The 26,429-nt window shown below is 48.4% G+C and overlaps 8 protein-coding genes across 8 annotated transcripts; 4 read left to right on the top strand and 4 right to left on the bottom strand.

The window, feature by feature from the left end:
• Nucleotides 1-3,625: 3,625 nt before the first annotated feature.
• On the bottom strand, nt 3,626-4,878 carry DSM5745_03596 (uncharacterized protein; the record flags this gene model as incomplete). The annotated part of the gene is made up of 3 exons (XM_026745612.1): nt 3,626-4,256; nt 4,315-4,478; nt 4,528-4,878. The coding sequence occupies 3 exons, from the start codon at nt 4,876-4,878 to the stop codon at nt 3,626-3,628; spliced, it is 1,146 nt and encodes a 381-aa protein (XP_026606478.1).
• A 1,963-nt stretch (nt 4,879-6,841) lies between these two features.
• DSM5745_03595 (uncharacterized protein) lies at nt 6,842-7,441 on the top strand (the record flags this gene model as incomplete). Its single annotated transcript, XM_026745611.1, has 2 exons — nt 6,842-7,304; nt 7,401-7,441. 2 exons carry the CDS (start codon nt 6,842-6,844, stop codon nt 7,439-7,441), a joined length of 504 nt encoding a protein of 167 aa, XP_026606477.1.
• A 1,154-nt stretch (nt 7,442-8,595) lies between these two features.
• DSM5745_03594 (uncharacterized protein) lies at nt 8,596-10,328 on the bottom strand (the record flags this gene model as incomplete). The annotated part of the gene is made up of 2 exons (XM_026745610.1): nt 8,596-9,796; nt 9,847-10,328. The coding sequence occupies 2 exons, from the start codon at nt 10,326-10,328 to the stop codon at nt 8,596-8,598; spliced, it is 1,683 nt and encodes a 560-aa protein (XP_026606476.1).
• A 1,730-nt stretch (nt 10,329-12,058) lies between these two features.
• On the bottom strand, nt 12,059-12,582 carry DSM5745_03593 (uncharacterized protein; the record flags this gene model as incomplete). Its single annotated transcript, XM_026745609.1, has 2 exons — nt 12,059-12,120; nt 12,378-12,582. The coding sequence occupies 2 exons, from the start codon at nt 12,580-12,582 to the stop codon at nt 12,059-12,061; spliced, it is 267 nt and encodes an 88-aa protein (XP_026606475.1).
• Nucleotides 12,583-15,583: 3,001 nt separating this feature from the next.
• Nucleotides 15,584-17,329, bottom strand: DSM5745_03592 (sugar porter family MFS transporter; the record flags this gene model as incomplete). The annotated part of the gene is made up of 4 exons (XM_026745608.1): nt 15,584-16,637; nt 16,683-16,715; nt 16,769-17,044; nt 17,091-17,329. 4 exons carry the CDS (start codon nt 17,327-17,329, stop codon nt 15,584-15,586), a joined length of 1,602 nt encoding a protein of 533 aa, XP_026606474.1.
• A 434-nt stretch (nt 17,330-17,763) lies between these two features.
• Nucleotides 17,764-19,909, top strand: DSM5745_03591 (Zn(II)2Cys6 transcription factor; the record flags this gene model as incomplete). Its single annotated transcript, XM_026745607.1, has 8 exons — nt 17,764-17,811; nt 17,862-17,890; nt 17,946-18,020; nt 18,070-18,145; nt 18,194-18,828; nt 18,882-19,043; nt 19,094-19,636; nt 19,693-19,909. 8 exons carry the CDS (start codon nt 17,764-17,766, stop codon nt 19,907-19,909), a joined length of 1,785 nt encoding a protein of 594 aa, XP_026606473.1.
• Nucleotides 19,910-20,042: 133 nt separating this feature from the next.
• DSM5745_03590 (glycoside hydrolase family 2 protein) lies at nt 20,043-22,146 on the top strand (the record flags this gene model as incomplete). Its single annotated transcript, XM_026745606.1, has 3 exons — nt 20,043-21,448; nt 21,505-21,921; nt 21,999-22,146. The coding sequence occupies 3 exons, from the start codon at nt 20,043-20,045 to the stop codon at nt 22,144-22,146; spliced, it is 1,971 nt and encodes a 656-aa protein (XP_026606472.1).
• A 717-nt stretch (nt 22,147-22,863) lies between these two features.
• Nucleotides 22,864-26,112, top strand: DSM5745_03589 (putative beta-galactosidase; the record flags this gene model as incomplete). The annotated part of the gene is made up of 3 exons (XM_026745605.1): nt 22,864-23,461; nt 23,509-24,886; nt 24,948-26,112. The coding sequence occupies 3 exons, from the start codon at nt 22,864-22,866 to the stop codon at nt 26,110-26,112; spliced, it is 3,141 nt and encodes a 1,046-aa protein (XP_026606471.1).
• Between the last annotated feature and the right edge of the window lie 317 nt (nt 26,113-26,429).

The following is a 26,429-nucleotide window of genomic DNA, read 5'->3' as shown; positions in this document are numbered from 1 at the left end:
GGTTTAAACTTAAAGAAATTAGGATTTTTAAATAGCATAGTATTAAATAATTTAAATATGGCTATAATAATTAAAGCATTAATTTAATACTAAATTTATTATATAATTTTATTAGTAACTACCGGGGGCGCCGTAGCAAAAAAAGTAAGAAATTTATTTTTTATTTTAGGATTAACACTAAAAAACTAAATACTATTTATATCCAGCACTTTTTTAAAATACTAAAATAGTTTTATAATACACGTAAAGTATTTAAAGGGCTTAAAACTATAAATCTTAGCCATAGTATAATACTTATATTTAATAAAAGTTAGATTATATATATTTCCCTTATTAGGGATATTCTTCACTATAAAAAAAGGTGGATATTAAAAATTTAAAAAAAAGCAAGCATTATTAAGATTATTTTTAATAATAATTAAAAGTAAAATACCTATTACTTTGTACTTCTTTATTTAAGCAGGGATTTTTTTTTTAAAGTTATAAGTGCTTTTTTAAACTACAGGCAAAGCCTTTATAAATATTTTAGCAGGTATTTATATAAAAATTTAAGGTGTAAATAAAGCTAACTAAGGCTATAATTTATTTAAATAATTATATAATTATAGGAACTCTGCAGGAGTATATTTAGCCTTTTTAATATTATTAATTTATTTATATTAATATATTAAGGTGTTAAAATTATATAAGGCAGTTACTTAAGGCAACTTAATATTATTAATTTTTTTAAAAATAACATCGCGCATGTACTTAATTTTTTTTATTTTAATATTATAAACTTTATAAAAAAAGTTTAAATAATTAATAAAGCGGCCTTTAGCCATGTAAAAATCTAGTTTTATTTAATACTTTTTTTTAAAAATAAGATACTAGTATTTATAACCTAAAGCGTGCTACTTTAAGGCATTAGATTATTTATTAATAAGAGCTTTATAAGGTAACATTTTTATATAATTATTAAAAATATAATTTTAAAAAAATGTAATTGCAAGAATAAGGTGCCCCTAAAAATATTTAAAAGTTTAATATACTATTATAATTATTATAAGCAGCTTTATAAGGTAATAATTCTTAATTTTAAAAATATTATTAAGCTAAGGATTATACGCAGGCGCTAGGTTTTATATTTTACCTTTATTTTAAAAATATTTAGCAAGCGCGACATGCTTTCTAGTATTATTACTATAAATATATTTTATATTAATATTATACTAGGTTTTAAGATAGTTTTTTAGGAGAATATACTTCTTTAGTAATTTATTCTTATTATAAAGTAAAAATACCTAGTAAAAATAGGTTATATTATTTATAAATATTATAAAGTAGTATTTTTTATTATATTTATGTATAAAGATTAATTTATAAATATTAAAATAAATAAAATCTTTAGGTTTTATACAAATCTCGTGGTAATTTTTTAGTAAAAAATAATATTTTTTACTTATTAAGCATGGCTTATAAAAATACTTAAGGCTGTCCTTTTTAAGCTTTAGGCCTTTAATATTTTAAGTAATTTAGTATATTTTTTACTTGCTTGCATGGGCTAAATAATAATATACTAATTTAATAAGAATTAGCTTTGGATTTACTTTAAAATTAATATTAAAAAATAGCTTTGCTATAGTAATAAGCAAGCTATTAACCTTTAGTATATTTATAAGCTTTATAAAGAATTAACTAGTTATATAAAAATAATAATAATTATTTAAAACTATAGTATACCCTTTAGCCTTACTATTTTATAAGAGGAATTTATTATTCTTATTTAAAAGTGTTTGCGTGCCTGCCTTAGTAAGCTAGTATATTAAAATAAGATTATAAGCTAGCGCAGGCGCTAGCTAAATATTTTTTAAAATAAAAGTTTTAATATATACTATTAAGTTTAGGAGTGTAAGATTAATTATAATATTATTATATTTTTTAATAAAAAAAGGCATGCCTGTAATGGTCTTTACCTTAATAACATAGGTTATAAAAAATATAAAATTATATTAAAAAGGAGTTATATAATATAATAAACCTAAGTTAAGTATTTAAAAATAAGAATTTTTTTTTACCACGCTGTTATAGGCCGCTACATGATATTTTATATTAATATAGTTAAAAAAAAATAATAAATTATTATTTATTAATAATAGCTAGTGTTATTAAAAAGTGCCTTGCTATTATTATTATTATTAGTAAAGGCGCTAATTATACATGTTGCTTTAAACCTTATTAGCTTAACTATTATATAATTATTAACTAGTATAATAAGCTCCGGAGGGATTCCAGGAGTTATTATATTTATATAAGTTATATTTATTATACCCTTTTTAGCCGCGGCCTTTAAATATACTAGGAAAATTATAGCTATAATAGCCTTTACAGCCTTATCCACAAGGGCTAAAATTATAAGAATAAAATGCGCCTTGCGGGCCGCGAGAACTAGTTTGCTTTATTAATTAATATTTAAAAGAAAAGTAATTACCTAAAGCACCGTGATAATAATACTAAATAAAGTTAATATTTTTTATAGGTAAATTATTTTTAAAAATCTTGTTAATAATTAACTTCTTTTTATTCTTATTTTTATTCTTTTTATTTATTATATTTATAAAAAGCGTGTTAAAAGTTACTTTAAGTAACTTTTTTTTTATTTAATAGCACTGCGCGTATTATAAAAAAAAAATATATATTTTTTTTATTTTATAAATTATTAAATTATAAGATATCTTTAGCTAGGTAATTTAAGCTTTATAAAACTTTATATTTTAAATTATAGTAAAAAAAAGATAAACCTTTATTTAAAAGGGTAACTTAAGTTTTTAATACCTTAGTTTAATAACAGCATTTTTTTATTTATTTAATTAAATAATTTTATTTTATATATTTATAAGCTTTATTATAAAAAGCTTATTTTAAATATTATAAGCCGCTACATGGCCGCAAGGTTTATAAAGGGCCTTAAGTAAGTTAAAAGCCTTTTTTAAATTATATATAGTATAAAGGTTTGCCTGAATAAATAAAATATAAGTATTTTAAAAAATTATAAGTACTATAAACCTTTTTTTATTATATTTTTTTATTTTTTTATTATAAGCATTTTTTAATTCCTTATTACATGTAATAATTTTCTTATGTAAGTATTTAATTTTTATTACGGGAATATTAATATTATTATTAAGTTTTATTTTTTTATAATAAGTTTTTTTAATAAATTTATTATTTTATAAGTTATAAAGGTCTGGTTCTGCGGGCATTAGGTAATTATTTTAAAAAACTTGTTAAAAAAAAAAGTTAAAGCCTTGTAGTCTAATTTTTAGTAATTTTATTTATTAAAAATAATTTTTTTTATTAAGCTTAATAATTAAGTTAGTAATTTTTACCTTATTAATAATAGTAAAAAAGCCTTTTATTATAGTGTTAATACTTAAAATATTAAACTTAAAAATAAAAATAAAAATTTTTTATATAAAATAATGCGGTTACTAGGTCTAGCCTAGCAGTTATAGTTTATATATTTATAAATAAAAAAAAAAGTAATAAAACCTAGGTAAAGCAAGGGCTTATAACCTAAGAAAAAAAATAATATAAGCTATAAATAATTATATTAACTTAACTAACTATTTAAGCTAGGTGGTGGCTATAAAACATGAAGATATTCAGGAGCGCCAAGCACCCGGGTCACGTGACCACGGGCAGTGATCCTCGACATCAGGAAGACCGGGGTGATACAGATAATAACCGCCTTGACAAGATTCACACAGATAACGACGATGGCCAGCGGGAGGCTATATTGCAGGGTACATTTCTCGGGGGTGCGCTCAGCAACGCAATAATCGATATGATGAAAGTCGACCATCCAATTATCCGGATCAGTCTTGCAGGAATCCCGGGATTCCCATCTCCAATATTGCTCGCAGGTCCATGTATACGGGTCCTCGCTATCCTCCCCCGCGCTGGGGACGTCGACGCTGTAGATTCTGATGACGGACGTGTTCTGCGGCGTGAACGCGTCGCTGATGAGGACCACGCTTGCGTACTTGGACTGGAACGTGGTCTTGTACGCAGAAATGCACGCGTCCGGCGACAGCCTCTCGAGATCAGCCATCATTTGCACTAAACGGGGCGCGCTTGGAATCGATAAAAATTTGCGGGTCGAGAAGTCCCAGACGTTCTGCACGTCTGCTTCAGTGAGTGAGGTGAAGGAAGAGTTTGCCAGGTAGACGTCGTAGGCATTGACGGCGATGGTCGAGTACACGGTCGAGTTGTAGCTGTTGCCGTTAGCCTCGCATACCTACGGTACTGCCCTGCATGAAGACATAGACGTACAACATATGAATCGGAACAGACGTCAGAGCAAGACACAGCCAAAACACCAATCTCGAGCGCGGAATGCGCCACAGATTGCGCACGCTGGGGACCCCAATGTCCAGCCACTTGTTCCGCGCATGGGCCTTGTCGACATCGCTTCGCGTTGGGGCGCTTAAGCATTGCTGCACGCGTCAATTCCGTGCCAGTGATAAAGGGCAGTAGGCGACACACCATGGCAAAATTACTCGCACTCAGCAGCAGCGTACTGAGCGCGTTGATCAGCACGTGAACGCCCGTTCCAATCTCCTTTGCTCTCCCGCAATCCCCAGAGTAAAGGACGCTGTGGCCTTCGTCGGACCGGCGGAAATTCGCCCAGCACACCATGACAACATTCAAGACCAGCACGGTAAACGAGGTGATCGAGCCCAGGTACAGCGTCATCTTCCACCCGCCGACGCCCCAGATCCCGCCGCAGCGCCGGTCCCTGCGTCGCGTAGCGCCATTTTCCGTTGAGACAGAGGCATCGCTGTCGTGCCGCAGGGAAGCCAGCTCAATCGTGTCGAGGGCCACATCGTGCCGCATTTTCGTGCTTCAGCGTCATGGATGTGTGTCCGTTGTCGGGTGTGAGTCTGAGGCGGGAGTGGAAATTTCAGTGGAGATGTTGGTTCTTATGCTAGTACTATTTCCGACACGCGACGATCGCCTCGCCAATGATGCAGGAGGCGGTGGCCCTGCACCGCTGGAATGCGTTTGACAGGCGCGATAAGCTCGGCCCCCAAGCTAGCAGTAGCTACTAGCGAGCCTAGGGCGTTGGGGTGATGGCGCCAATACAATAGCATTATTCAGGCGTTGGCTTGGCAGGGGATGATCTTTGTGAAAGAACGTCAGCAATCAGCAGAAATATATTGGTGTCAGCTGCTCATGCCGACAAGGAGCGAACGGTTGGTGATCGCCCGCGAGTGTCGCCCAGCTGGACCTTGAACATGGAGAGACTGGTGAGGGTACATGGCGGCACGGCATCGGTAACTATATATATTGGTCCCTTTTCCTCACCTTCAATGCCATGCCAGCATCCTCCATCTTCATCATCTTGTACGGAGTATGGTATGACGAGGTTTGATTTACGTTGAACAGCCACACGTAGAACCAGGCGGAAAATGTTATTTCGCACCCAAGTATTGGTGATTGTGAGTCCAAAAGTATCCAGGTGCAGTGTGCAGGACCTACCCTAGTAGCTATAGCCTAGCGGGGTCCTTGGTTGAGTAATACCGCGCCTGACACATTGGTTGTTAGCAAACAATACCCCAGGCGGGATAGACTTATGAGTCTATGGCAGCTACACTAACCGGGGGACGTGCCCCGCTCAGATCTGTACTTTTGGTTCCGTAGCTTCTGCCATAGAGCGTAAAAGCTCCTGACGGACCGAAAGTGCACCCTGGTAATCTGGATGGCAGGCGGCCATTCAGTCCTCCGCCCGGCCCATGCATGCCTCTAAAGGACACAAATGAGGGCTGGGCAGTAACCCTAGGTAACGAATAGAGTTGTCAGTCTGTACGCGCACTGGGGCTTACCTGGCCGTGTGCTATCGGCGCTTAGATGTCGAACCTATTCCTCCCAGGATGAGCAACTCGCCTCGTCATGTCGTCGCAAGACTAGGTAAGACGGAATGATGCACCGGGCGGTTATACCCAGCAAAGTACCGAGATCGTTGGCAATACTTAGGTACAATATGGACAATCAAATTCGACCTGCAGTGTAAGGGGAATTGGCTTTGCAGCATAGGTACCCTCAAGAGCCGAGTACCGTAGTGTTCATCGTTCATTTGTGGAAGCCACCATAGAACCAGGCCTTCATACCAAGAGTAGCATGAAGGTGCCACAGACAGATAACTGGATTGAGCGATATGACATGGCGAACTTACCTACCGCGAAACGCAGTAGAGAGCGCGCAGCTCTCCAGGCAATCAAGCCCCTTGCCGTCAAAGAAGACCAGAGATACGATTGGACGATTACAAAGTCAGGCTTTAGTTATCCTATTCGTTCATCAGTTTGGGCCGGTCTTATGCATGATAGGAAAACCCGTATGCTATGACCCGGGCATAGTTCTTGCTCCGACTTTGAAAGTCTCGAGGGCATCGGATGGCCAGTTCGAGAAGAGACCGCGTTGCAGGAACTTACCCTACAGAGTAATGTACTCCAGGACTCCTGATGTAGTGCCGGAGTTGTATTCACTCTCATCCCAGGTCCCGGTTGCTTCACAAGTCCAACCATCGCCACCTGGCGCTAAGCTCTCTGAAGGAGACGAAGACCTCGGCCAGACTGCCCGGTGAATGGAGAGCTGGTGACAGGTAGGCACTCTGCTTCCGGTCTTCTCGAATCCAAGTATAAATATCCTCATCTTCCCCCCCAGAAAAAAAACTTCCTCTTCATCCTCATCCTCTTCTCCTCTAAAAACCCAACATCCCCAGTCGAATCTGCCACTTCTACAATTTTCAAGCCATCGTCGTTCAAATCAACCACGCAAACTGACAAGTCTATCCGCCATCATGCGTTTTAACTTCCTCTTGATGACTACCGCGGTCGCAGCCGGCATCGCTGCTGCTGCCCCTGTCAATGGAACCGCGCCTGGTCACTCCGCGATTGCAGCTGCTACCCCGACCCCTGCCATCGCCTCTAACCATACCGAAGGTGTCGATGCTCACAATTTCGCAAAGGTTGAAGGAAATGCTGCTGCTTCTGCAATCGCCCCTGGCCACTCCGCAAATGTCGATATCCAGGACCTCGGAAAGCTTGAAGGAGACGCTGCTGCCCCTGGTATCGCCTCTAACCACACCGACACTGTCGATGGTCAGGATGTCGGAAAGGTTGAAGGAGACTCTGATGCCCCTGGCATCGCCGTGAACCACACCTTAAAGGCCGCTCTCGGACTCCCCGTGACGATCGATGTCACCATGTACACCTCGACAGGCCGAGAGTTTACGGTCCCCATCAACTTGCAGCACATGTGCCGTTTGTCTCCCCCTAACCCCCGCTCTCTTTTTGCAAGATTGCTAATCTAAAGCATCATAGGTGAGCTCGATAGCAATGCTTACAAAGTGACTGTAGCTTGGTTCAGCCTCGGCCACCACTGCCGCTTCTGGGCGTAGGTCTCTCTCTCAAGCTCATCCACTTCCATTCCGCCGACGTCGTGACTGACTCTTCTTTCTTTCTAGGTCCCATAAATGTGTCGGGCGCAGCACCGGCGATATGCCCCCTGGTGCACTGACAAAGGGCGACATGGAGGATCGCGCTCCGGGCTCTTTCAAGTGCTACAAGGGCAATGTACACCGGGTTTGTCCACTGACCGGTTGTTAGTACCATCTCTCTCCCGTTCTGCAGGTGAGATGATTCAATATCCTCAGGTTGGATCTCCACATCTTCAATGATACCGCACCAGTGACACGACTCGCCGGCTCTTTCTCAACGCAGTTGCGGTCTCATTTCTCCTTCTTTGCTTTTCTTCTTTTCTCAAGTCACAAGCAGTCTCCAAAAAACAGTCTTCTTACCAGTTTAGTTATGAGATGTGGACAATCAAGTGCTACAAGTGCAACCCAGTGGACTTGATAAACGCGGTTGCGGTCCTATCTCCCTTTCTTTTGTTCTCTTTTCAAGTCATCAAGATAGGGTCTTCTCACCCAGTCGAGTTGTGACATGTGGACAGATTGTGATGGTCGAGGCAGATGTATGCGAGGGCGAGATGGACATCATGTTACCTAGTATCCAATGTTCCCAGAGGATGTTTGCATGCCCTAATAAATAAATTTGATCTATGACCTTACTAACGAAGTGAATATTAGTGGTAGTAGATATAATGTGCTTGGTATAGTTAGCAGTACTTCAAAAGTACACATTTGTTATTTTATAATAATTTTATAATAATTTTATAATAATTTGATATTTATTTTTATATTTTTAGTAACTTCAATTAGGGGTAGATAAAAAAATACCCTGCATAGGTTAAACTAAGGGGTTAAGGTTACCTAGGGGGATAGGTATATTTTTTATTTGAAAAAACTTATATTTTTATATAAATTTTTTTATTTTTTCAATGAGTCCCTTATTACTTAATTTATAAATATAATAAATATATGGTATCGCCCAAGACTAGGTATAAGAATATAATTTTAATTTTAAAAATAAATTTAATATATTTAAGTAATACATTACCTACACCCGACCAGCATCACCTCCCTCGTCCTCAAGGATCTACCATCTGCGCTGGAATCAAGTAACCCTAGGTCAAGCTGGAGGTGACACCCCTCTACTGGCGGACATCGTGATACCTATGCACCCAAGATATCTCATTCGGCACCTGAACCCTCCCAGCAACCCTCGCGGCCCCAGCATTAGCTCCAACCAAGATATCAAACTCGGAACCCGCATCAATGACCCAGTGCTTGGCCTTCGAATCATAGACACCAAGGGTGTATGCATCAACCAGCAGCGCGACCGTGCACGACGTGCCCTGCTTGAGTTCCGGTGTTTTCACAAAAGCACAGAGTTGCTTCTTCGGGCGCGAAAGTCGCGGTCGACCTTCAGACACAGGTGCCGCCAACGCAAGGACAGTCTGCCGGGCTGGCAAGTCGCTTCCGCCGTGGTTCGTCACTCGGGCATGGATTGTGATACGTGTTTCCGGGTTACGCAGTGGATTGTTGGTGACGTTTATATCGGACAAGGCAAAGGTCGAGTAGGATAGACCGTAACCGAGAGGGAAGAGGGGCTCGACGCCAGGGGCATGCTCGATGCGCCGGGGATACGTAATGGGTAGCCGACCGCTCGGGTTGAAGTGGCCGCAGAGGACGTCTGCAACTGCATTGCCTAGTTCTTGGCCCTGGTACAAGCAGTAGAGAATAGCTTGGACCTTGTCTATCCACGGCTGTAAGTCCACCGGTGTTTCGGCTTGGATGATGACTATTGTGCGAGGGCATACGGCAGCGACCTCCTCGATCAGCCATGCCTGCTCTCCCGGGAGCTCCCACATGGGCATGTCCAGCCCCTCTGTCTCCCACTCTTTGTCCCTACCTACAATGATGATGGATGCGTCGGTGCCAGTGCAGAGGGCTGCTGCTTTAGCTGGGAGGTCTGCAGGGCTATGTTCCTCGTAGCCAGTCCGTACACCCTGGAACTGGTCTTCCATTTGGCGCAGGCAGTTCAGTTGCCGGTCGTGCGAGTGGCCTTCGGCAACAAGGTGATACTCTTGTCCGGCGACCATGTCCATCGTGACAAAGGCCTCATGGCCCCCGTACGTGCAGAATAGCTCCCCGTCAGGCTGGCGTGCGCCGGAGTCTGAGGCCACTGTTTTGCCATCCACGAAGAGCTCTGAGCGTCCCCTACCAGCAAGGGAGGGTGAGTGCGCACCGGTAGTTTGAGCTGTGAGGATTGTGCGCACGCGGAAGCTGTAGTTGGTCGCTCGGTCAATTTGGGGAGGACGGTCTCCGTAGGAGATATAGTAGAGATCGTCGCTAGAAAATGTCAATTGCTGAGAGATACGAGGGCAGGATGTGATGCTTACACATGGCGTGAAGCCACTGGTGCCGTAGTAGTATCGTGTCCATCAAACCAATCGACTACGCCACCGCTAAGACCTGTATCTGGGTCTCTGCATATATCCGACGAGGCAGAGGGCAAGTATCGGTTCACCTTTGCCCCGACATGATGGACAATCTGGGATCCACACGGTTCAAACTGAGCTCTGATGGAATTAAACGCCGACGTCCAGTAAGGGGCTTTGATATAAACGCTCCCTCCCCCACCGGCCACAACGCGCTCTGCATTCGGACCTACAATCGCTAGCCTCTTGGGACAATCCGAGGGGTGAAGGGGCAGCCCGCCACTCTCATTCTTCAGAAGCACAATTCTAGATCTGGCTGCGTGGCGCAGCTTCAAAGCATGTTCAGGCTTGTTGAGGCAGACCTCGCCCTCGTCTGATGGATCCGGGAAACGCGCTGCTCTGTCCAGCAGATGGAGAAGTCGTCGTGACCATTCCACGGCCATGGCAGACGCCGAGATCTACGACGCGCTTCACAACTTTTCCTACATGGAAACAAACCCAGTCTTCTAATTCGATGCGCTTCCCGATGACTATAGCTGCTTTGATATCTTGAACGGGATCCATGTTTATAATGCGTAATGGCATATATATAGATCTCTATTGATGCGAGGCATAACTTTCCCAACATTCTTGAGTGTTTTGGATCCTTAGGGTTTTATGTAAGCCGGTATATCCTCCAGGGCGATATTTGTTATCCAGGGCTTGATAGTTCCAGTCCGTACGTATTTTATGCACTGCAGCATCTCGCGATGGTCACCCATCAGAGACCCTTTGATTCGGATCTGGCGGGTGAGAACGTTATGGATTGGGAAGCTGATTGTTTGTCCGTCCAAGGGTGACCTGAAATGCGAGCGTTAGAATGGGCCTCTCCTTATATACACCCGTATACTTGCCATACCTAACAATGATAATCGATCCCCCATCAACCACGTAATCCGGGAGATCATTGAACCCACCTGCACATGGAATTCGCACATGCGATCACGCTGTCTATCAAGACAGGTCCCCCCTTCCTGCCCTTCTAAGCCCCTTGCAAAGACGCATGACTTCCTGCCGAAACGCCCTGTTATGCTCGTCTACCAAAGGCGCCGAAACAAACCGATCACACACGCGACTGGCCTTTATCCTAGTCATCATCTCCGTGTGTCTGGCGTTCGTCCGCTACGCCCTTTTCGTGCGCTTTATCAATGATCATTCCTCATCCCCTGCGGTCTGTTCATCTTTGGCTGGACGGCGCGGCGCGATATCCACTGGGCTATTCCAACGCTCGGCACGACGTTAGTCTCTGGAAATGTCGTCGTGGTCATCCAGTGTGTTTTCGTGTCCATTACGCTGTCGTACCCGCAGTACACGGCGTCGCTGTTCAGTGGGAATGGGCTTGTGCGGTGCTCGGTTGCGTTTGGGGGCGTGCTGTGGAGTCAGCCGCTGTATCGGAATTTGGGGGTTGCGTGGGCGATGACGCTTATGGGGGGGTGCTGTGTTGTTTGTATTGGCGGGATGGTTGGGTTGTATCGTTATGAGGTGAGGTTGAGGGCAAAGAGTCGGTTTACCTAGGGTATTTGTAGTGCCTAAATATAAGGGCTTGTAGCAGGATACGGGGGGAGACACGACAAGCCCTTATAGTGGTGCAGTGGTACCATGTTGAATCTAAGAGGTAAGGATGGGTGTTGGATGGTCACAATGTATACTCGACCTAGGTATTTAGTCCGGCTTCACAATGATTTTACATCTGAATAGTCCTTAATATGTCAGAGGCACCATTTATAGGTACCCTGGATCCTAATTTCACATGGATATAGGGTTCGACAACAAGGTTGCTGGAGTTCTACCTGGATACGATATGGTTTTGCTGGTGTAGTCTCGCTACAGATGTAGCGATGGATATTGAGTTATCATAGAACAGGAGAGGTTTGTTGTTAAAGTGCTGCCAACTGTACCGAGCATATTACATGTACGACTACCTCCTAAGGTTTACTGTGTCAATAAGGTCGTGGATCAAATTTGTTCATTGAGACATGCAAACTTCCCCGGGACAATAGGTACTAGGTAACAAATTGTCTATCTCACATGCCCTCGCATAGATCCGCCTAGATCATCACACTCTGTCCACATTCGACTGGGTGAGAATGTCTTTTGTTTAAACGAAAAAAAAAGAATCGGACGGGGATTACATTTACTCAGTCCACTTATTGCTCTTGTAGCACTTGAAAAAGCCTGCTGGATGACCCTTCAAGCCTGCTGGAAGTTCAGCAGAGTGTGCATCGCCGGTGGAACATCCATTACATCTATCCGACCTGGAAAGAAGCATGAATCAGTAACGACCTCAGCGGACTTCAATGGGAGTGGGAGAGAGAGACACATACAAACTGGATCAACAGCGGCGGTCGAGCAGAAATGGAACAGTGGGTCACTGAGCCGTCAACGTTTGTAAGGGGATCTATTACTCTTTGGATTAGCGATTCTCCAGTGGCCCTTGGGGAGGTGAGACGAACAGCATTCGTGCTGTGTCTTGATGGTGACTTGGTAGGTTTTGTCATTGTCCTTGGAGGTGGTGAGGCCGACTGTGATTATGTCGTCTCCGGCAACCATTCTGTTCTGAGCACTGAGACCTTCGGCGTGGCCAGGGATAATAGCAGGGGCAGCAGCTGCGAGACCGGCCGCCAGCGCAGTGATGATTGCGAGGTGTGAAAAGTGCATGGTGGGCGATTGACTTGTCAGTTTGTGTGGTTGATTTTGAAGAAGTTTGTGGAAGTGGAAGTTTCCACTGGGGATGTTGGGTTCTGAGAGGATGAGGATGAAGAAGGAATTTTTTTCTAAGAGGGAAAGTAGAGGCTATTTATATTAAGTTGCAAGGAGTCTGGGAGCAGATGCAGAAGTCTAGGAGCAAGGCAGAAGCTAGAGTGACAGATCTATTCACTCGTGAGCGACCGTACAATTTTCCGGGGATGGAAGTTTCTTCAGTTGAGCAGTTTGACGTGGGCTACTTGGTTCCAATAGAATGCCTCCTATAATACGTGGTCCGCTGTCGCATCGATGGCTTTTTCTGTCTGATATTGTACAGTGCTCAGAGTCTCCGGAGTACAATACCATATCTGGGTACTAGGCTTTTACTTGGACTTTTGTTCCCACGATGATATATATACCATTGACAGCCCCAGGTCGAGTGTAGAATATGATACAGCAGACGTAACGTATAAAGTGATTATTGACATTGACAGGCTGCTGTGCCAGCTCGATTGGTGGGAAGGTTGGGTGTATCTTCGGAGAGCGGGATTGACGGCGAGGAGTCTGTTAACATCACTGCGATGAGATCGGAAGGTTGTATATCAGAACCCGGGGACAGGGAACGAATCCTTCTACTGATGCAGCTGCCTCTTGTCCTTGTAGCATTTGACAGAGCCCGCGGGTCCCTTTAAATCCCCACGGCCTTCCAGCTTACCGGAGTACATATCGTCAGTACTACACCCGTTACATCTATTCGACCTAGAAAAGCTCAGATGTCAGCAGAAAATATCCATGAGCTGGGAAATGCAAAACACATACGACCAAGACCGGCAGTAGTAGCCGTGACGGACTTCAGCAGTGAATGCCGTTCCATATCCCTTGAGGAAATCTGAATGCTTCGCATTAGCAATTATTCTGATGCTGATAGCATGAGAACTGGAAGTGCATGGTGTGTGATTTGGTTATTAGTCTGTGTGCTGTATTGAAAATGATGTGGAAAATGGAAGTTTCAACTCGATATTCTTCTTCCTTATATGCCACACTTGGATATTGCCTTAAATTATGCAATCATTTACATCAAAAGGGGTTTCCTCATGATAATGTTTATTAGCCTACCTGAGGACGTTGATGGGATGGGACAGACGTACCCGTGGACGAGAGTAACCAAGAGACAACACTTGGTAGGACTACGAAGATTTATGTAGGGTGTGGATCAAACTAGTTTATTAAAAAAGCAAACATTAACAGTGACACCGAACCACAGTAATAGGTAATATCCTACTTAAATATGGAAACTAGATGTTTGAACCTGCAACTATAGTATATTATTATGCCTAGTCTTGAGCAACACTACATACCTATTGTATCAAAGGTTGGGTGGTAAGGTACTTATCCGATGAACAACTGTCTAGGAGGCTCACGTAAAAACACAAGTCCTCTAGATAGGTAAAAGATAAACCCATCCCCCAAACTCAAACCCTTAATTCAACCTACCCCTCTTCTTCGTCCACCCCTAAAACAGCAAAGATACCTCCCCGGCCCCTTAACCCCCAGCTCCTGAACAACAAGCCTCCACTCCCCCCTTGTAACCAACCTGGCAGGCCCCTCAAAGACACTTACCTGAACCTTTCCCTTCAGCCTCTCCGTCGTCTCCAATCGTAGCACTCGTTTCCCCGTATTCTGCAGCGTCCCCAAAACAGCAAGAACATAGGTAGCGCTGCGCGTACTGCGCGGGTGTACTCGCACACGCGGCCTCGACCTCAGGCACATCGCCCTTATCAAATACCGCCACGCGCGTCAAGTTGCCCTGTGGATGAAGCGCTTGGCCGGCTCGGTTTTGGTTTTGTACCCGCGCAGGCGGCTGCTGCTGCGGTGGTGTGTGCAGAGCTGTCCACGTGCGTCCTACGGACGCAGGATGAGGACCCGGTGCTTAGGTTGGGTGCAGTGGTTGGGTGTTGAGCCAGGGTTCGACGAGGGAGGCTGTTGAGCTGGGTGTGGTGTTGCTGGTTGTGGTGGAGGACATGGAGTGTTGAGTTGTGTTGAGTTGAATTGGATTTTGGGTGATGTGATGGGCTGCTAGGGGAGTTCGGTGCATATGCAGGTGCGTGTGCACATGGGGATGGGAGATGAGATTTTGAGGATTATGATATCCATGCTGTGCATGGCCATCTAGGTACACTCCCGGGATAAATATACGTCTAGGTTGCTTTCGCATTGTCCCCTTCCGGCCAGGTCAAGAAAAGACTTTATATCGCAGGCTTTATTTTATGCACTGCGTCTTCGACCTGGCGTTCTTCCTCATCATTTTGTCAGTAAATGTGCTGCTGGGCCTTTGTAAGTAAGAGCAGAAGCGCTTTTGTTGCAGGACCTCTTCCACATTATCTCGTGCCTAACCAGGACATATAGGCTTGGTGGTTGGCTTTCTGACAATGGCTTCATGGTGGTCGTGGTTGTGTCCTATGCTTCCTTGCCATTCGGTAGAGCCGGACGCTCGGAAGGCTGCGCGCTTGGCCTCTGAATGATGATCCACGAACTCTCCGGCCGGGCTGTCCGGAATTGGATTAACGATGCTGGAGCCATTGGATAGAAAGGGGTCGGTCTTCCAGATGTCGCAATTGCAAGTCATGGGGTACGCCGGGCCCACGCATGCGCCGGAGCCAACCGCCGTTGTCTGGACGAGTATGCGGCTTACAGTGTCTAGATACAGCTACCAGAAGTAGACAGTCGGGTATTGATCGTGTTGATGCATACTGTGAAAGACAGGGGTCCCGGCCGGGCGAATCCCATATTTCCTTCCAGCGCATGTCAATGATCCTAGCAGTCCCAAAACATGCAAAACCGCTTATGCCTTTACGGTAATCCGAGGATTACCAGGCCGTACCTAAGTAAGAGCTGCAAGGCGGCGTGCAAGCATTAAGGACATTGTGTACTCTCCAGGTACATGAGTTGACTATAGCCACACCCCGTCCCCTCCCTAGACCCGCGTCTCCTTATTCACTCCCTGCCCCTCAACCTGCATGGTATTCAACACCGTCGACGCATCCCTCTTAACCAGACTCCTCTTGACCGGATTCGGGTCCGAGAAGACCTCCTCCAGCTCCTCGAGCGTGCGATCCTTCGTCTCGGGGAAGTAGAACCACATGATCACGATTTCAATCAGATCCCAAAAGACAAACACCAGGTAGAAGTAGTACTTGATGTCCTTGAATGCCGGGCCGGAACTGTACTGGATGATTGTGCTGGCGATGGACGAGGCAAGGTTGCCGACCGCTGTGCCCTTGGCGCGGGTTGTTGTTGTTAGGGTCTCGGCGATGTACATCGACTGCAGCGGCGTCCAGCCAAAGGAGAAGACAATGCCGAAGAGGTAGATGAAGGCGATCGTGGTGTTGGCCGCGGCGCTGTTGGTTGGATCGTCGGTGGCGAGCTTCGATGTCCCCGTGATGATTGCGAACGCGACCGAGCAGAAAAGAAGGGAGTAGATGAGCAGAGGGCGGCGGCCAATCGTGTCTGTCATGCGGGCGCCGACGATAGCTCCAATGAAGGAAAGGGGTGGGTAGATGCCGTTGAAGAGGAGTTTTCGGCCCTGGGTTACGATGCCGGCGTTCTCAAGCATGACGGGCAGGTAGTAGCTGGTGACGCTGTTGCCGGAGATCTGGCCGAAGCAGGCCATGCCCAGGACGCAGATGAGGCGGCGGCGTGCGGAGTGGCCGGTGTACAGCTCGCGGTAGTCCCACCACTTCTTGTCCGATGCGTCGGTCGCGATGCTTTGCTGCATCTCCTTGAGCTGCAGGACGACGATGGGGTGCTCGAGGTCGTTGTCGCCGTGGTAGGTTGCCAGGATTTTGGCGGCCTCTTGGGAACGGTCCTGCGCCATCAGCCAGCGAGGGGACTCGGGGATGAACCAGACGCCGATGATGACGAAGCCGGATGAGATGAGCTGGCACCAGATGGGGATCCGGAAGGAGTCGGCGTTGTCGAGGCGCGAGCAGCCGTACACCACCCAGCTGGCGAGGATGGAGCCGATGTACCTGGGCTGTTAAGTATGCTCATATATCTTTAGCGGTTTCACTCACCAGGTGCAGTTATACAGTCCGGTGATGGTTCCTCTAGGCAGAGTCAGTAAAGACGAAGATATATTGGCAAATAGTGATAATCACACCTCCATGCTGGATGAGCCAACTCACTAACGTAGCATGGTGCAGACACACAGCAGAAGCTGACACCAAAACCGAGGATAAAACGCCCAGCGAGGAACATCCCTCTGTTGACGGACGGGCTTTGGATGCATGTCCCGATGACGATGATCAGGGCACCGACGAACATGCCCCATCGTCGGCCCCAGTAGTCATTGACCGGTCCGGTGAAGAAAACAGCTGGGATGGAGCCGATGTTGTAGAGCGCAAAGACGATACCTGTGCTGGAGCCGGACGTTTCCCTTGCGAATGTTAGAGATGGTGATTCACATACGGTGGGAGACATACATATTGAAAAAGTCCAGATAGGTGTCCATCGCATTCAAGCCTCCCATGAGCGAGCCATCGTACCCATTCAAAGTTCCACACAGGTATGGAATGATGAGAACCAAGTAGAGCCGGATCATCGACCAGGTCCAGGGGCTGTACTTGGCGTTGAGGGCATCATGGGCGACCCTGACCTCCTGGGCCTCTCCGGCTGCCTCCTTCTGCTCGGTGGAGGGCTGCGCAATCTTCTCATCGGCCATGGTAATGCGATGCTGTTGGTACCTCCAACGCAGAAAAACCTGGGGTCTTCCCCATACGCCCCCGACATCTTATATCCCTGCATTGTGCCGCAGACTCGACCTCGAGTCACCCAACCCGGCAAAAACGACAGCGAATCAAGTTGTGGCGCGGGATAAACAGCAGACCCCCTGCGCTTGGCTAGCTTGATCTGGGAATTTCCCCACGGGGCTGCCAGGTCTTGTTTCTGCTCAGGCCAGTCAAAGCGCCTCGGGGGAGTCGGAACCGAGGCGAATCGCATCGAACCACATCCCCTCCCCCCGCTTTGGACGCGTTGTGCCATTGGTGGTTGTATATTAGTCTCTGGGGCGATCTTTCACTCAGGACGTCTGCCAGTGCGTTCTAGCCTCAAGTCGTTTCTCGACGTTGCAAGTGCTATCCCAAGGCCTGTATCGCAATGGAGGGTGATTCTGACGCTCGGAAGCGCAAGAGGACGTCTCACGCGGTACATCTGTCTCATATCTTTCAGTCCTAGGGAAGCTAATCGCTGAATAGTGTGACTCTTGTCGCCACCGCAAGGTCAGGTATGCAGCAACGCTCCTTCCGAGTTCCCCAGAGATGGTAACCTTTATGTTGCAGATGTGATGGCCGCCAACCGTGTGCGACCTGCTCTTCGACCGGGGAAGACTGCCTCTACGGGGCCGAGGCAATCCCGTACGTCCATCCCTGCCATCCATGTGGTCGGTACTTACATTGACGGCAGGAAGAGCAAGTCGGATTTGATCCTGGACGTGGTGGTCCGGTCGGAAAATATGCTACGCGAGCTGTCTGGTCACCTGGTGAGGCCTTCTCTGCCCCGGTCGCTTTGCCCTAACTCACCCTTCCAGCGAACAATCCTCGATCCAACCAGCCCAGTCGACCCTCGAATCGCCTCGTCCCCAGTGGCTTTCTTCTCCCCGAGTACCATCGACTCCAATCATCGCCCCCTTAGCTCAGCAGATCAGATCTCCAATGCGATACTTTCCCAGTTCCACTCTTCCACGACCGAGTCAATCCTGGCATGGCCACACTTCAAAGACTTCCACGCCCTACGCCGTAACTACCGTGGGTCTGTGTTCCACCTCGAGAGCCAACGCCCCTCATTCAAGAGCCGCTGTTCCGGCATACTGCCCTTCGCGAGCAAAGCCGAGCTTGACTCCATCCTGTCGTCGTTCGAACGCAATGTGAACTTCTGGTATCCCACCCTTTCACGGTCCACCCAAACCGAGATTGGCCTGCGCGTTCTGTCAAACGGTCTGGAGCAAGACGTCGACTCCTGCCTAGCCTTGCTGGTTCTGGCGCTGGGTTGTGCCAGTCAGCTTATCACGGTTGCCTCCGATTCTCAAAGTGCTGCTGCCGAGAGCGAACAGGAGCATCATTGGCAGCTGATGAGCAGCTTGTACTTCAGTCACGCCTTCAAGAGGATATACTTGGCTCAGGGCGAATGTACCGCAGAAGCCGTGCAATGCCTCTTCTTTACAGCGTGAGTTGCCCATAATGTATCATCCTCATATTCTAATCGCCAACATTTAAAAGCCTGTTCTTTGCCTTTCTTCAACGTCCTTTGCAAGCCTGGTCCTTTATTAGCGCAGCAGCCACCAAATGCCGTCTGCTGCTTTCATACACTGCAATCGACGCCGATACCGAGCAACTCGAATGCCTTCGCCGCATCTTCTGGTCGTGCTATATCCTGGAAAGGTCTGTTGCTCACCCTCTATAGTGACCACCGCTCAACGTGAATGCTGCAGTGATTATCTTGCCGAGCTTGCTGCTTTGCCGCAGACCGGCATCGCGGACATTGAGTCGTCCATCCCATTGCCAGGCGACTACCACACTCACTCGTCTTCGGCTATGCAAGAGCAGTCGTCGCTGTACTTTCTCGCATGTATATCCATGCGCCGTCTTCTCAATCGCGTGCACGACCTCCTGTACGCGCGCAACAATGGCGTCGCGTCCGACATCAACCAGTTCCCGTCTGTCGTTGCAGAACTCGACCATCAACTCGAGAAATGGAAAGACCTCTTGCCTCCGCCATTCCAGTTCGTCGTTGACCGTGCGCCTGCTCACTCAACTGAGGCAGGGTTCCTACGACAGCGGTATTTGACATGCAAGAGTCTAGTTTACCGGCCCTACCTAACCTGGGCATTGTCGCTCACCACCCGAGTCGAGTCAATACCACCAAGAGTTTATGAAGGATGCAAAACTTGTCTTGAGGCTTGTTGTCTTCATGCACAGAATCTAAGGGCTTTTCCTCAGACAGTGATGGTGGATACTTGGATCTGCTCGCTCTCGTACGTTTGTATACGACTTGACAGTTGACAAGGATGCTGACCCGGTTTCCATATAGGATGGCCTCAGTTATGCTTATCGCCCTTGCGACCGCAGCAGAAAGCTCTCTCCAGGGGTGTCTTCCAGAAGATGTTACCGAGATAGGGCCCAATCTGACCAGGAATCTGACACGATGGATGCAAGTTCCGGGACAGGGCGTGTCGCCGAGCGTGCTGCAAAGTGTCAGGCTCATTGAAGATGCCAGTGTATCTCTTCAGTCGATCCTCAATGCGTAGACGTGTGTTCTATAAATATCGCTCCCTACCCAGTATCGATCGGAGCCGACGTCATGGGGCGGGGCAGCACAACCTTCCCCTCCCCTCACACCCTGCAACACCATCACTCCTCAGCTTCCACATAACAATCACAATGGGAGACCACTACCCCCGTCCAGACTTTACCCGGAAGGGCCTTAATTGGGCCTCTCTCAATGGTCCATGGGATTTCCTCTTCGACGACTCCAACTCGGGCCTCTCCCAGGAATGGCACTCCACCGGTCTGCCTACCAAGACTCGGATAACAGTCCCCTACGCCTTCCAAACACCCGCGTCAGGAATAAACCTTCAAGAGGCTCACGAATTCATCTGGTACGAGCGCGAGGTTCAGGACATCCGGTCCAAGAGCGACATCGAGGCCAATGCGAGGCTGCTCCTCCGCTTCGGCGCGGTCGATTACGAGTGTACAATCTGGGTCGATGGCAAGCAGTACGCTGCGCATAGAGGCGGATATGTTCCCTTTGACGTGGAAATCACCGATGAATTCACCGAACAAAAGAGCAATGCTCGAGTGACCCTGCGTGTACGTGACTCCCCGACAGATCTTACCCAACCGCGTGGAAAACAGTACTGGGGACCAGTGCCCGAGAGCATCTTTTACACTCCGACCAGTGGTATCTGGCAGAATGTCTGGCTGGAAGTGGTGCCTGCAATTCGGATTGCGGATTCAAGTGGTGGAACAGTCCTGCAAGGGGATGATATCGAGGGTGGCTTCTTGAGAGGGGTCATTGCTCTCACCGGAGAGAAGCCTCCAGCTGGAGAGACATGTTCTTTGCGCATTGCTATCTCTTTCCAGGGCACAGATATGGCCGAAACCACGATCGATATCGGCGAGGGACAATTAACGGCGCCCTTTGAGCTGAACATCCGCAGCGAGAATGTCAGCCAGCACAGATCCGCGTTCAAGAGCCTGCCGCCATGGTCGCCATACCCCCTGAGTGATGGCCTGGCACTATGGTCGCCCGAATACCCGAACCTCTACGACGTGACTATGCAGCTTATCAACTCGGCCGATGAAGGGCAGGTGTTCGACGAGATCCACACAACAGTCGGGATGCGCAAGATCGAGTGGGACAACGGCGACAGCACGTTCCGCCTAAACGGCAAGCCTTACTTCCAAGCGCTCTGTCTGGACCAGGGCTATTGGCCTGAGACCGGACTTACACCTCCTTCGCACAACGCTCTGAAAGAAGACATCATCCTCGCAAAGAAGATGGGGCTCAACGGATGCCGGAAGCACCAGAAGGTCGAAGACCCGGTCTTTTTGTATTGGGCCGATCGGCTCGGGTATCTAGTTTGGGGCGAGATTGGGAACGCCTATGAGTTTAGCGAGGAGTATGTGGAAAGATTCAACGACGAGTGGGAACAGGTCGTTAAGCGCGATCGCAATCATCCGTGCGTGGTTGCCTGGACCCCCGTCAATGAGAGCTGGGGGTACAAGAACCTCAACGATAATGCCCGGGAGAGGGCGCATATTCGGGAGGTGTACAAGCTGACAAAGTACGCACTCATTGCCCACTGAAGATGACTGCTCGACTAAACTAACATGCGAGCAGGTCCCTCGATCCAACCCGCCCCGTAAACGACAACTGCGGCTGGGAGCACGTCCAGACAGACCTAACGACCTTCCACGACTACAGCGACAGCGCCGAGCTGGCGAATATCTGCAACAAGCTGGACGGCGGCATTCTAGCCCGCAAGCTCAACGGCGAGATGTTTGTCGATCCGATCGCCTCGCGTGATGGTTCTGTTCTCGACCCCGGGTCGACATTCAACCCCAGCCTCCCGGTCATCTGCTCTGAGTTCGGAGGCGTCAATATTGCCCCTGCACCGGATGCAGCTGCGGCAGGATCAGAGCGAGACTGGGGGTATACTACGGCCGCGGATCCGAATGACCTCCTTGCCAGACTGGAGAAGCTGTTCCAGGCTGTTGTTCATGGCGGGTTGATCTGTGGGTTTGTGTATACGCAGTTGTGAGTCACCGTTCCTATCCCTACAATCTATCTACAGGACACGCCGGAGTGCAGATCAAGACTAACGGGTCGTGCAGAACGGACATCGAGCAAGAAGTCAACGGGCTGTACTCGTTTGATCGCCGCGAAAAGGTCCCCGCTGATAAGGTCAGGAAGCTCATGGAGGAGGCGAAGATGGCTTATGCGAAGACGATTGAGCGCCGGGGAATTGAGCGGAGGACATAGGACAGTTCGAATATTCTCAGCAACATTATTATGGGGTGTTTACCAATCTCAAGCTTCACTAAGGGTATTATGTAGTACATTCGAAATATATTCCAATACTTTACTGAAGATGTATTTATATACTCACCGACAGCAGGGAATGCAAGTTGGAGCTCGATAAATGGCCACTTCGGGGAAACGGCTGGGCCCTATCGAGTCTAGCCTGGATAGACTTGACATGTTACCTATGCTTATCTTGTTGGATTTAGTTCACGATGAAATGTAAGCATAGCTCATGACCATGCCCAGGCACATAGATCATCTGATGCCCAACAACGTGTTTGCGCCACTTGATCCTCTGCCGCCGGTCGGATAATTTACAACATGAGCCTGATCTACCCCGCAGGAAGGATCAGTCCTATATGACACTGAATATAGGCCTCGGCCCCGATTTCCCCGAGCCCCCAATCCTACGCGGGGGAAGGTCCGTGCCCAGCATCGTACACTGCATCTCCCTACCATCGTGGCACCACGCCATCCATACAGCAACCCGGTATCCCCGAGAGGCATCGTGGGATGCAGATGCAGCTGCACACTACGTCAGCGAGCTAGCCATATCCCTCAAGCTCCGACAATTTAAACCCGCGGCCAGGATCAGTCTCGGCTGAATGAAAGCAGGGCCTGAGTTCAATTAAACGCCACTTACACCACTAAATATCACCTACAGGTACCAGCAACATGTCACCAACAACAGCCAGCCCCAACGACTGGGAAAACCCGGCCATCTTCCAGCGCAACCGCCTGAAGCCCCGCGCGTACTGGATCCCGCAGACCTCGCTGCTGCTCAACGGGAACTGGGACTTCAATTACGTCTCGTCGCCGCGTCTTGCGCCTTCGCCGGCCAACGCTAAAACACAGAGCGGAGGCGAAGGTGAAGGTGAAGACGACGTCGATTGGAAGTCCATCCCCGTCCCCAGCCACTGGCAGCTACACGGGTACGGGAAACCCAACTACACAAACGTGATCTTCCCGTTCCCCGTGAACCCGCCGTTTGTGCCGAGCGAGAATCCCACGGGGACGTATAAGCGACTCTTCCATGTCCCTTCGAGCTGGGATGCGGATGCGCAGATAAGATTGCGGTTTGATGGCGTGGACAGCGCGTACCATGTCTTCGTGAATGGGGTCGAGGTTGGGTATGCGCAGGGGAGCCGCAATCCGGCGGAGTTTGATGTGACTCACCTTGTTGAGCGGACAGGCGAGAATGAGGTGCTCGTTAGGGTTTACCAGTGGTGTGATGGGAGTTATATTGAGGATCAGGATCAGTGGTGGTTGAGTGGTATGTCGGCCCTGTTTAACATGCATACGGAGTTTGATGAGTGATAGGTATATTCCGCGATGTGACGCTCATTGCGTTTCCTTCTGCTGCAAGGATCGAGGACTTTCGGGTTGAGACTACGCTTGATGAGGAGTATGTTGATGCGGAGCTGCATGTTACTGTTGATATCGCTGCGACAGAGAGCAGCACCATATCCATCACCCTCTTCGACCCATTCAACGAGCACGACATAATCGCACGCGAAGAACAAGAGATCCCCGAAACAGGGACATACACCTTCACCCTCCCCGTGTCCAACCCTCGCAAATGGACCGCCGAAACGCCCTCCCTCTACAACCTGGCCATAACCCTATCCACCACGTCAAAAAGCTTACAAGAACTAACGCACCGCATCGGCTTCCGCACCGTCGAAATCAAAAACGGCAATCTCACCGTCAACGGAACCCCCCTCCTCATCCGCGGCGTCAACAGACACGACCACCACCCGCTGCACGGCCGCGCCGTCCCAACCCCCTTCCTCAGACAAGACCTCCTCCTAATGAAAAAGCACAACATCAACTCCGTCCGCTGCTGCCACTACCCCTCGACCCCAGCGCTCTTCCCCCTCTGCGACGAGCTCGGGCTGTGGGTAATGGACGAAGCAGACCTAGAGTGCCACGGGTTCTACGACGCCGTGGCCCGCCCCCTCGATATACCAGAGCGCATGGACTACGAGGAGCGCAAGAAGCTGACGTTCGCGCAGGCGGCGGAGTACACGACCAACAACGGGCAGTGGCGAGAAGCGTACGTGGACCGTGCGGCGCAGATGGTGGCGCGCGACCGGAACCACGCGTGTGTGGTGATTTGGAGTCTGGGGAACGAGGCGTTCTACGGAGAGAATCATGGCGCTATGTACAGCTTTATCAAAGAGGTTGACTCCAGCAGACCGGTGCACTATGAGGGCGATGTGCATGCAAAGACGGCCGATATGTACAGCTACATGTACCCGTCCGTAGCGCGGCTCAGCAGGCTGGCGGTTGAAGAGGGGGATAGCTTTGAGAAGCCGATTGTCCTCTGCGAGTATGGGCATGCGATGGGGAATGCACCTGGCGGACTGGAGGAGTATATGGATGCGTTCCGGGCTCATCGGCGGCTGCAGGGGGGCTGGATTTGGGAGTGGGCGAATCATGGCTTGTGGGTGCAGGAGAAGGGGTACTATGCGTATGGAGGGGATTTCGGGGATGAGCCGAATGATGGGAGTTTTGTGCTAGATGGGTTGTTGTATAGTGATCATACGCCGACGCCCGGGTTGACGGAGCTGAAGAAGGCGTATGAGCCGGTTAAGGGGTGGGTTGAGGGGGGTGAGATTGTGGTGAGGAATTTGTTTGATTTTGTTGGGCTTGAGGGGGTTCAGGCTGGGTATAGGGTTGAGTGTTTTGGGGAGGGGTGAGTGCTTCGAATACCTACTTGGACTAATAGATTGGGACCTTCGCTGACTACCATACAGGACGAAGCTCATCGATGCCGGGACACTCGAGATACCTCATATCAAGCCCGGCGAGACAGGGCGCATCCCCTTCCCAGCATCATTATCCGACAAGAATGCACCTGGCTCTGAGACGTGGCTGACTGTGTCCTTCACAACCAAACACGCAACACCAGGTCTAGAAGCGAACCACGAGATCGCCTGGTTCCAACACCGTCTGGACGACGTATCCCCGTCTCTTGCCACCGTGACACCAACAGCGGCCTTTGCCATCAAGACTCACTCAACAAAGTCCCACCACGTCATAACCGGCACGGACTTCAGCATCACATTCTCGCGCACAACCGGCCTCCTCACAAGCTGGCGCATCCACAACCAGGAAATCCTCTCCGACTCGACCACCCCCAGTCTAACCCCGGGTTTCTGGCGCCCACCAACAGACAACGACATCCCCTACGACCTAGGCGAGTGGCGGCGCTACGGGCTCGACACACTCACATCCAGCCTCCGGGACTTAAGTATCACGCAAGCCAACGAGTCCACCATCACCCTGACAAGCGAGACATTCATCGCCCCACCAATCCTGGCCTGGGGGTTCGAAACCTCAACAACATACACCATCACCGGCGACGGCGCCCTAGCCGTAAAAGTACACACCAAGCCCACCGGATCCAAACCCATCGACGTCCCCCGCATCGGACTCGATCTCCTCCTATCGCATGACCTAGACAATGCGTCCTGGTTCGGTCTAGGCCCCGGCGAATCCTACGCCGACAAAAAGCGCTCTCAGAAACTCGGCGTTTACACTGCAACTACAGACGAGCTACATACGCCGTACGAAGTCCCCCAGGAAGGCGGGAATCGGATGGAGACGCGGTGGCTGCGGCTGGTTAATCGGCGGGGCTGGGGGGTGAGGGTTATTCGCGATCCTGACGACGAAGGCGAAGAGGATGATGGGGGGAAGGTGTTTCAGTGGGTTGCGACCCGGTATAGTCCCAAGGCTGTGGAGAATGCTAAGCATGCGAATGAGCTTGTTCGCGAACAGAAAGTAAGGGTGAGGCTTGATGTTGGGAGTTGTGGTGTTGGGACGGGGGCTTGTGGGCCGCGGACGCTGGAAAAATATCGGGTGACTTGTGAAGAGAGGGCGTTTGGGTTTCGGGTTGAGCCGTTTTTTGGACGGGTTTGATTTAGATACTGGATTTCATGTTAGGAACGGTAGGTAGAGCTGGATGACTGGTAGAAGGAAGAATGGGATTATCTGTTTTGCGCTTCAAGACACAGCTTCGGGGTATATACTGTGGGATACCTATAGTAGTCAACTTGAAAGGTAGATGTCGGCTTGACCTCAAGAGTGTATATCGTGTTGACCGATGCGCCCGTACGGAGTACTTCAGGGACACTTTGGTTCCCCTGGCCCGCGTATATCCGGCCACCTGTTCTCTTAGAGACAGCAGTGCTGGTGGGAACAAAGACATGCTATTTCCACAGGTTGTGGTTGAGGGG

The sequence above is a fragment of the Aspergillus mulundensis genome (genome assembly GCF_003369625.1).
Source record: "Aspergillus mulundensis strain DSM 5745 chromosome Unknown scaffold_2, whole genome shotgun sequence".
In the NCBI taxonomy this organism is placed as follows: domain Eukaryota; kingdom Fungi; phylum Ascomycota; class Eurotiomycetes; order Eurotiales; family Aspergillaceae; genus Aspergillus; species Aspergillus mulundensis.
The sequence above is the reverse complement of the archived record's forward strand: the minus strand, read 5'-3'. Positions and strand labels throughout refer to the sequence as shown.